General features: G+C 42.4%; 1 protein-coding gene and 1 non-coding gene across 2 annotated transcripts in view; one reads left to right on the forward strand and one right to left on the reverse strand.

Moving 5' to 3' along the window:
* ADAMTSL3 (ADAMTS like 3) overlaps positions 1-2,947 on the forward strand; it is a 340,042-nt gene extending 337,095 nt beyond the window's left edge. The window contains exon 30 of the mRNA XM_041752919.1: positions 812-2,947. Within this exon, the coding sequence (XP_041608853.1) occupies positions 812-918 (107 nt within the window). The 3' untranslated portion in view covers positions 919-2,947. The remainder of the gene's footprint in view (positions 1-811) is intronic.
* Positions 2,948-7,855: 4,908 nt separating this feature from the next.
* LOC121490274 lies at positions 7,856-7,923 on the reverse strand. The gene has a single exon (XR_005987594.1). It is a non-coding gene; the product is annotated as a small nucleolar RNA SNORD49 (small nucleolar RNA).
* Between the last annotated feature and the right edge of the window lie 2,781 nt (positions 7,924-10,704).

Raw genomic sequence — 10,704 nt, forward strand, 5'->3', positions numbered from 1 at the left:
GGTTCTGGCTGATGGGCCGCTCAGGATGCACGTGGCACCTTGGGACCTGGGGAGGTCTGCAGCTTTGCTCTGGGTGCTCAGCGTTCTTTAGATAACAGGAGATCAGTTGGGTGTCAGCGGCCTTGGCTCGTAGGGGCTCATCAAGCAATCCCTTTCTGTCTCATCTGCTAGGATGAGGATTCTTAACAATTTGACATAGATGTTCATATATGCATATATTTTTATATTATATATATAACTGTTATTTTATGAAATTTAATCATAAATATATTTTGATAGGACACAGGTCCATCATTTTTATCAGCTCTCCCAGGGGTCCATGCTCCCCTGTTCTAAGCACTGAGGCCAGAGGGGCCGTGAGGCCTGGAGAGCAGGTGAAGCCATTTGGCCTGGCTGAGACAGAAGGTCCGGGTATGTTGGCTGTCATGTGGGGCCATGGCTCTCACCCAAGCCTAGTGGGGTGGGACTGTGTTCAGTTTTTCATATTTGAGCCTAGCTGATGCACAACATTGCATTAGTTTCAGGTATAAGACAAAGTGATATAACAGCTCTCTCCATGATGCTGGGCTCCCCCACAAGTCCAGGTGCCAGCTGTCACCACCTGGCACTGTCACAGTGCCACTGGCTGTATTCCCGGGGCTGTGAATCCAAGCCCAGTTTCTCCAGCTCACTCTGATCATGCAGTATACGCTTGTCATTAACTCAAAGTGTGTGTGTGTGTGTGTGTGTGTGTGTCTGTGTGTGTGTGTGTGTTTACTTCTCTAATGAGCTATGTGTTCAGTGGATATCTTTTTTTTTCTTTTTTTTGCAGGAGACTGCTCAGACACAACTCACTACTGTATGTTTGTAAAGCATCTCAGTTTGTGTTCGCTGGATCTCTACAAACAGAGGTGCTGCCGGTCATGTCAAGAAGGGTAAACCTGTGGTGGAGTCCTAATGCTGCTGTGAAGATAGAACAGAAATATAAAAGCTCTTTTCCCCATGTAGCTGATTCAGAAACATGTTATTTCTTTAAAAACTCTAGATTCTGCATTCAGGGGTCTATGCCAACTCACCACTGGTGGGATTTCATACTAATATTTTCTCCACGGCTGGTTTTTAATCCCAGCTCTTTGAGATGATGTTTTCTGGGACGAACAAAAATACTGTAGCAAGTGTGCCATTGCACTTGGGGCCCTGCCGGTGTCCTCCCCAGTGCATTGTCACAGGCTGCTGCTTCCTGTAACGTGTAGACCCAGAGAGGGCAGGGTGTCCTGAGGACATGAGGGACACACAGCAACTGCTGACTTCCTCTTCTCTCCGGTTTTAGGATCTCACCAGGTTCATAGGCATTCACACTTTAGAAGCTCTCTGGCCAGTAGTTGTTAAGGTGGCATGAGTGGCGCCAGTGGCATTTTTGTGGGTCTTTACGTCTAGTGTGCAAATAAGAGGCAGTCACTCTGGACAAGTTTGCAGCACTGACTGACCCAAGGACCAGGCGGGGGTGGGGCGGGGTGGCATCTTGTCCTTGCTTGTATAGAATCCGGGAAAGAAAACACAGAGTAAGTGCCGCTGCCAGTTTCACAAGCCCAGAGGTCTGTGACCAAATGAGGCATCTTGGAAATTAAAGGAGAGGGAAGGCTCACCTTTTCTACTGATTTTGAAGTATGTTCAAAGCTTTCTTTTAAGAGCTGTGAATGAAACTTTTTCTAAGCACGATTCTCTTGCACACAAACAGAAAATCAAAAAGCCTTATTAGACCTAATTTATGCATAAAATAGTACTCCTAAGGATTTTTTTTTATTTCCCAGGAAGATTATTAGAAAGTAATCTAAATATGAAACATGGTGGTTGAAAAGGATTGTTTATAGTCAATAGTTGTTTTAATTCGAACTGATTAGTTGGTAAATCCAAAGTGAACTTGGGTTAGGCTAGAAGTTATGTTAAGGCTAAGGGTCAGAGTTAGGATTTGGTGAGTAAGTTTAGGGTTCCTTTTAAGTGTCAGGATTGGGTTAGGTGAGAACAGAGGTTCTGTCAGAGGAGGGCTGGAGTTGGTTGGCTTTGGCGGTTGGGGCGAGGGCCAGGTCGGGTTGCGTTGGATTGCTTGCATCGGGTTGTGTTTAGACCGGGGCCAGTGCTGGTGTTAGTGATACTGTCAGGGTGGAGGGTCAATTTGGAATGAATTGTCTCTGCTGAAGTAGTCCGGGGCTTGCGTGAAATTGTTAAAGCTGATTAGGTTCTGGGGCTTTTTTCCCTTATATCTTACCAGTTATGTCTTTAGATGGCACACAACCCCAAGGAAATGGCCATCCCTGCTTACTCAGCATCCCTGCTGCCTGTACCTGTGCTGCCCACAGCTGGTTGGCCACCACGTCACCCAAGGCGGGTTGTGCTGCACCTCGTCCCTGATCACAAATAAGTGAACAGCACATGAGGGCTTTGGGTTTGTCTGTGGGCAAGCTTGCTGAGTCTCTCTACCATATATTCTGAGCACCGGCTCTCGTGTTCTAACTTCAGCCTCACTGACACTGGCAATGAGCACTACTGTACGTGGAGGGTTTGGTGGCCAGGATGGATAGGGATGTGAAGGGCACACACCAGCCCATGGGTTGCTAATCATCAATCACACTTGATTGTTGAAGGTTTTTAAATTAAAAGAAAGATCATTTGTAAAATACTCTTTGTACATATTTATTATATGACTTAAAGGTGCAATATTTTATTTTGTACAGTATGTAATAAAGACATGGGACATATATTTTTTCTTATTAACAAAATTTCTGATTAAATTGCTTTGTCTTTGTATTTAAAGTTGCTATTTTTCATTTGCTATTGTACTTTTGTCTTATCATTCAAGTGACATTCCTGTGTACTGTATTTTACTACTGTTCCTATAATATAAGAGTTAATGTTTCTCTCATGACCCTTAAGTAATTCAGAAATAAATTTACTTTGATTATTCAGTGGCATCCTTATAAATGTGGGTGGCTTTTTTGTGTCACTTCTGGCAGCCTTGAGTATCGTCACCTTGCCTTGTGAATCCGGGAACAAACCTGATGGGCTCGCTGCCCTGTCCTATCCTAGGAAGGGTGGGTTACAAGATACAGGACAGATCACACAAGATTCCCTCTGACTCCCTTACCCCAATCGTTTGCAACCTGGGGACTGTAATGCAAACAATGTCAAGGGCAGAAGGGCTTGAGTCCCAAGTGGATGGCCTGAGACATCAGAGAAGTAGGTGGTAGTAGGAGAGCAGGAGGTACTAATACCCTTTATTTTTGGCCCTTTATGAGTTTAGGAATGGACTTGAGAGATGTCTGTGCCTAAAGGCTTTTTGGCAGCGGCTGGTGAGGAAGCCCTTCCTCTGTGTTCCAGCCATTTCACGCTTGAAGATTGGCAGTGAGTCTTTACAGTCACAGTTATTGAATTTGAGATTCCTTGCCATTTGCCTTAAGCCTTGGGGTTTCTAAGGTCGTTCACTGAAGAAAAATCAATCATTGTAGAGTAACTTGTGAGACTCTTAACCTCATGAGGCCGAGCCACATGGGAGGTTAGCAATTGGACACCTCAAATGTCTAAAAATATAGTTTTGTCTTTCCTTCTCACTTCCCTCCTCTTTCCCTCCTCCCTTCTTCTCCTCCTTCCTTCGTTCCTTCCTTCCTTTGTTCCTTCCTTCCTTCTCTCTCTCTTTCTTTTCCCTCCTTCCTTTCTCTTTTCTTTTCTTCCCTTTTGTTCTCTCTCTCTCTCTCTCAAACTAAGGCCTATGTGGGTTACAAGGATTGGAGGGACAGGAAATATGAGGGATGTCATTTCCAACTCAGATAAATTTCCCTAGGAACTCTCTACTATTTTCTTGGTAGTCTCAAATACTTTATGACCTGCAGTAACTACACAAGGATACTGAAAAATCCAGATTATAGTCTGAGCACTAATCCAAGGCTTGGGTCCTCTCATGTACATGATGAAATAAATACCCAAATACTCTATTTCTTACATATCAACTAGAGAAAAGGTGAAAAATGTCATTCTAGGAAAATATAAGGAGAGATCATCCCCAGGCTTTTCTCTGAAATAAACAGAGGATAGGTGAAATTTGCAACAAGCCCTAATTCCCAAGTGCAAAGAGAGGGAAGGTTCCAACAGGGCAGGTATTCATGCATAGCTCCTCACTTCCCCTTCTCAAGCTTTGGGCAACATTTCACAGCTCTTTACTGAACCCTGGCCTCTGCCAGGTGAAGCTTACTCCCAGTACCAGCATCTAACATATTGTCAGTTGTGTAGAATGACCTCGAAAATTAGAAGTAAATTTATTGATAGGTGATGGATAGAGGGCCTCCTTCATTAGGTAATGAGTCAGGCAGACTAGGTCAAACTATTTTTTTTTAATTTTTTATACTGAGATGACTAAGAGTTACAAAAGCACTGCAGGGAATTCTGGTATCCCCTTCACCTAAATTCCTTTAGCCTTGACATCTTACATAACCATAATACAGTGATCACAACTAAGAAATTGGTACTGGCACAAAAATAGACACATAGATCAATGAAACAGAATAGAAAACCCAGAAATGTACTCATAACTATATGGTCAACTAATTGACAAAGCAGGAAAGAATATCCAATGGGAAAAGACAGTCTCTTCAACAAATGGTGTTGGAAAAACTTGATAGCAACATGCAGAAGAATGAAGCTGGACCACTTTCTTTATACCATACACAAAAATAAATCCAAGTAGAGTAAATATCTAAATAAGACACCTGAAATAATTAAAATCTTAGAAGAGAACACAGGCAATAACTTCTTTGACATTGGCCATAGCAACTTATTGCTATATATGTCTCCTGAGGCAAGGAAGACAAAAGCAAAAATATATTAATGGGACTTGAGCAAAATAAAAAGCTTCTGCACAGTGAAGGAAATAATCAACAAAACTAAAGGACAATCTATGGAATAGGAGAAGATATTTGCACATGACTTATACGATAAAGGGTTGGTGCACAAAATACATAACAAACTTATAGAACTCAACACCCAAAATATGAATAATGCAATTACAAAAAGATCAGAAGAAATGAACAGACATTTCTCTGAAGAAGACATTCATATGGCCAACAGACACATGAAAAGATGCCCCACATCACTCATCATCAGGGAAGTGAAATATCAAAACTACAGTGAGATATGTCATACCTGTCAGAATGGCTAAAATCAACAACAGAAACAAATGTTGGTGAGGATGTGGAGAAAGGGGAATCCTCTTGCACTGTTGGTGGGAATGCACACTGGTGCAAACACTCTGGAAAACAGTATGAAGTTTCCTCAGATAGTTAAAATTAGAACTATACTATGATCCAGCAAATGTACTACTAGGTATTTACCCAAAGAATACAGAAATACTGTTTTAAAAGGGGCACATGAACCTCAATATTTATAGCATCATTACCGACAATAGCCAAATTATGGAAACAGCCCAAGTGTCCTTGGACTGATGAATGGATAAAGAACATGTGGTGTATATATAATGGAATATTATATCAAGAATGAAATCTTGCCACTTGCAATAACATGAATGGAGCCAGAGAGTATGATGCTAAGTGAAATGTCAATCAGAGGAAGACAAATACCTCACTCATGTGGAATTTAAGAAACAAAACAAATGATCAAAGGACAAAAAAAAAAAAAAAAAAAAGGGAGGGAGAGAGGGAGGCAAGCCTAGAAACAGACTCTTAACTCTAGAGAAGACACTACTGGTTACCAGAGGTGGGGGGACGAGAAACAGGTAATGGGGTTTCTTAGGTTGATTGCATATATACTAACCCATGCATGCACAGGTGCGTGCACATGCACACACACACACCCCTATGCATACACATCTATTTATTTCTGCATCTGTGAATTCACCCGAAATCTCAAATGTCAACCCAGCACCACAGGATCATTATTACAGTTGACACTTTTTTTCTTATTTGTAGCTTCTTTCTCTGACACTTTCTGACATGAAGCCTAGCTCTCATTACCTACAATACATTTTCTTGGTTTATAGCCTGGTGACAGAAAAACAATTTATTGACTGGAATACTGTGTTTGTGTGGGATACATTTTATCTATAGCTTTCTAGTGTTCAGTCAGAATAATGTCTTCCAAAAAAAAAAAAAAAAAGAAAAAGAAAAGAATACTGTCTTCCAAAATTCCTTAGGTCATCCCTTTTCCTCGCACCCTCTTCAGTGTGGTTACATGACTCATTTGTTGTTCCCTTAGACACATGTGTCACAGTCTGCATTCTTTCTTGGGTTCTCCTCTCATCCTGGGGGATGGTTTTTGTAATTTTACATGCAGTAAAATTGACTCTGCAGTTTCCAGTTCTAACAGTTTTGAAAAATTCAGTTGTTCACCAGCCATTTCCTACACACTTCCATCAACCCCTTAAATCTCCTTGTCCTGCTTCTCTCTAGCCATGTGATGTGTATGTGTATGTTGAACTTTATAAACTGCCAAATTATTTTCCACAATGCCTGGATTGTCAGATTTGTGTGTGTATGTTATCTTTAAAAAAATATTTTATTTATTCATGAGAGACACACAGAGAGAGACAGGGACACAGGCAGAGGGAGAAGCAGGCTCCATGCAGGGAGCCCGATGTGGGACTCAATCCTGGGTCTCCAGGACCATGCCCTGGACCAAAGGCAGGCACGAAACCACTGAGCCATCCAGGGATCCCCTGTATTACCTTTTGTAGCCATTCTGATAGATGTGTAGTGATAGCTCATTGTAGTTTTAATTTTAATTTTCCTAATGACTAATGATATTAAGTACCTTTTCACATGCTTATTTGCCATTTCTCATGGGTTGGATTGTGTCTTCCCCCTCAAATAGTTTCTAACTCCCAGAATATGACTTTATATGGAAATAGGGTATTTTTAGATAAGCAAGTTAGGATGAGATCGTTGGGGTAGGTGACACTGGGGAGAGTCCTATATCTGTGAATTCCAGTAGGACTGGCATTCTTACAAAAAGGGGAGATGGGGACAAGATGCTTGCACACAGGGAGAGTGCCATGTGAAGATGAAGGCAGAGATTTATAAGCTGGGCAATGTTAGATTGCCAGCAAAACTCCAGAAGCTGGAAGAGAGGAACAGAACACATTCTTCCTACTGGCCCTCAGAAGGAGCCAATTCTGTCAACACCTTGATCTCGGGGTTCCAGTCTCCAGGACTGAGAGATAGTAAATGTCTGGGACACTGTAGCCTTAGCAAACTAAGGCACCATCTCTATCTATTCTTTGGTGAAGTATCTGTTTAGATCTTTTACCCATTTTTTCCTGTTCTTGAGTTTTAAATATTCGTTAAATATTCTGGATAAACATCCTTTGAAGTCTATTTTGTAGATGAAGAAACGGGTTCAGAGAGGGAAAATAATTTGTGCAAGATCACATATACTAGTCTATGGAAGAAGATGTAGGGGCACCTGGGTGGCTCAGTGATTGAGCGTCTGCCTTCGGCTCAGGTCATGATCCCGGGGGTCCTGGGATCGAGTCCCGCATTGGGCTCCCTACAGGGATCCTGCTTCTCCCTCTGCCTGTGTCTCTGCCTCATTCTCTCTCTCTCTCTCTCTCTCTCTCTCTCTCTCTGTGTCTCATGAATAAATAAAATCCTAAAAAAATTAAAAAGATGTGGTTCCCATTACTATTACTCAGCATCTTTATATTACTCAGCATCTTTTCTTGCCTCCCTTTCCCTTCCTGCCTCCCTTCCTTCCATCCTTCCTCCTTCTCTCCTTCCTTCTTTTCTTCCTCCCTTCCCTCCTCCTCCTCCATCTTCCTTCCTTCCTTCCTTCCTTCCTTCCTTCCTTCCTTCCTTCCTTCCTTCCTTCCTTCTGCTATCAGCCAGGAATTATCGTCAGTGATCCCTGCTGATGTCACTTCCTAATCATGATTTGATCAGAGCATAGACTTAGCATTTTTAAGTGCTTGCTGGAGGTGAGCCTCTCCCAGCCACCTGTCCTGGTGAGCAGTGATAGTTCCATACAGGCTACAAATAAAGAAGTGCTGATGGCCATGTTGGAGTGATGGTGACAGGCCCAGCTGCCCTAGAGAGCAGCTACCAAATCACGTGCTATGTCCCTGGGTAGGTTGGGGACAGATGACACAGGGTGAAACCTGCACATCCACATAAAACAGCACTGGGTGGAGAGGGGAAAAAAGCTGAAGCCTTGAGAGACTATAAGACTTCTCATGTTTTGTTGGACATGGTGACCCTTTCAGAAACATATTATCAACCCTCTTTTTAAACAGCCTTTTTGAAGCTTGCTAATTTAGGATTACAAAGTTCACCCTCCCCCTCTCTGAGGGCTGTTCAAGGGGGCTCTGCTTGCCTTTGTATTAGGAGGTGCCTCCCTTCACACAGCAGTTCTTAGGGCCTTAGGCAGTAGGTTCATACAAAATCAAATCTATAAATCTTTTTTTTAAAAAGATTTTATTTATTCATGAGAGACAAGGAGAGAGAGGAAGAGACACAGCTAGAGGGAGAAGCAGGCTCCCTGCAGAGAACCCAATGCAGAACTCGATCCCAGGACCCTGGGATCACGACCTGAGCCAGAGGCAGATGCTCAACCACTGAGCCCCCCAGTGCCCCTCAAATCTGTAAATCTTATTAAGCAGGAGTATGGGGTTCCCAACCTCTGACTGGTGAACACTTCCCTCCTGTCTTCCTGCCCAGCAGTTTTTGTTAATAGTCTTTTTAGGGCAGTTTTGGTTCACAGCAAAATGGAGTTGCAGGTACCGAGATGCCCTGTACCCCCTACCCCCACCCCTGCCATGCACAGCCCCAACAAGAGCAGTACGTTTGTTACAATCCACGAGTCTACACCGACACATCCGAATCACCCGAAGTCCCTAGTTTACCATAGGGTTCACTCAGCATTGCCTGCACAGGTTTTATAAACCACAAGCCCGTTCTGAGTCTGTGAGGCTCATTTTCCATGATAAGGATATGCGGGGAGACAGTGGACACAGGATGGGGTGGGGTGGAAATTCCCTAGTGCCTGCTTTCTTCATTGGATTCATCCTGGTTTGGCTTAGTAAAAATTGCTTCTAGGATCTGGCAGGCTGTTAAATATTACTGGTTTCCAGTGCTTTTACAGTGCTGTGTGTGTGTGTGTGCCTGTGCAGTACATATTTCAAGGAGACCTAAAGACACCATGAATCAGGTGATGCATGCAGCTATAGATCCCTCTGTACCTGTGTTCACCTCATTTCCCCCTTTCCTGCTTTCCTGGACCTGGCAAGTGACTACTGACTGTTCAAGATTCAGCTCGGCTGTCCTCTCTCTATGGAAGTTTTTCCTAAACCCCCAGGCAAAGTGGCCCATGTACACCCTGTTCCAATCTTAGTCACACCTGTTATAGTAAGTGCTAGATTATGGGGACACACCATTATTCATCTTTGTGTCCTCAGCTCAAGTCACATTGCCTTGAGATGTATTGCCAGGATACATATTATTATGAGTAACTTTTGTCTCGAGAGGAGACGACCCCCATTAGGTTGCAGGGGGATTTGAACATCCAGCATCAGAAAATGGGCTAGGTTGAGAGTGTTACCGTATTTCCTACTGTTTCATTTTGAGTATATAATAATGTTTTCTATTGGAAAGGTAGGAATACCTAGTTATGTACAGGTTAAATTAGATAAGACATTATTAAAAAGCTCTCTTTTCCAGAGAAAATTTGGTACAGAAATGATTTCATGAAAATTCATTCATTTTATTGATGCTTTATTAATGTTGCATAGATATAAAATCTACATATCATAATTTTCACTAATAAATACAAACATAAATAAAAACAAGCTACTTTCAAACAACTAAAAACATTTTAGCATACAGTTTGAAACAGCTCTAAAGCTATAAAAGACCAAATGTTGTGAAAAAATAAATCATCCTCTCTCATAATGCAATCATTTATCAAAGAAAACAAAACAGGAGTTTGATTCATTAGGAAATTTTCAGCATTTATAAATGCAACATGTTCTTCCCCCTTCACTTACTGGCATCATGCTTTCCCTCCAACCTTAGCACTGAGCTCAGACTGGAGAAAGACATGATTATGCCCCATTGTAAGCCTGGTGCTGCTTCGGAACAATGACTCTAGGCATGGCAATTAGATGCATCCTTCCTTACCCGAGGTCACCCTGAGGATTCTTCAGAGCTGTCCATCATTCCTAAAACTACTCTCACCAATACTTTTTTCCTTCTTGTAAATGAGGTCTTTCAAACCATGTTCTTCTCCTAATCCAAACTCTCTGTTCTCTGTAAGAAGCTTGCAGGCACTTGCATGACTATGGAGGACAAGACTCTTCCCAGGAACCAAACTACTCAGAAGCTCAAAGCAAATTTGGTCATTTTACAATCTTCGCCTTGGGCCCGAAAGTGAGTACTGAGTAGGTAATTACCCTAATTTGAAAAAGGAGAAAACAAGTGCAAAAAAGAGATTAAGGGACTTATTAAGAATTCCTGAGATTTGTTCAGCATTTTTACTTTCAGCTTACGATGAGTCATATGATCTGATGCTCAAAACAGAACGTCTGAACTAAGCAGGGCAGGTGTCCTTTTACAAATGAAGACATTGGGGCTCAAAGACATGAGTCACTGGCCTAGGGTGATGTCACTGGAACCCATGCTCAGAGCCTTGATTCCCAGCCCGCAGAGCCTTTGCTTGTCACACCACAGTTCC

Source organism: Vulpes lagopus, chromosome 4 (assembly GCF_018345385.1).
Source record: "Vulpes lagopus strain Blue_001 chromosome 4, ASM1834538v1, whole genome shotgun sequence".
NCBI classification, from domain to species: Eukaryota; Metazoa; Chordata; class Mammalia; order Carnivora; family Canidae; genus Vulpes; species Vulpes lagopus.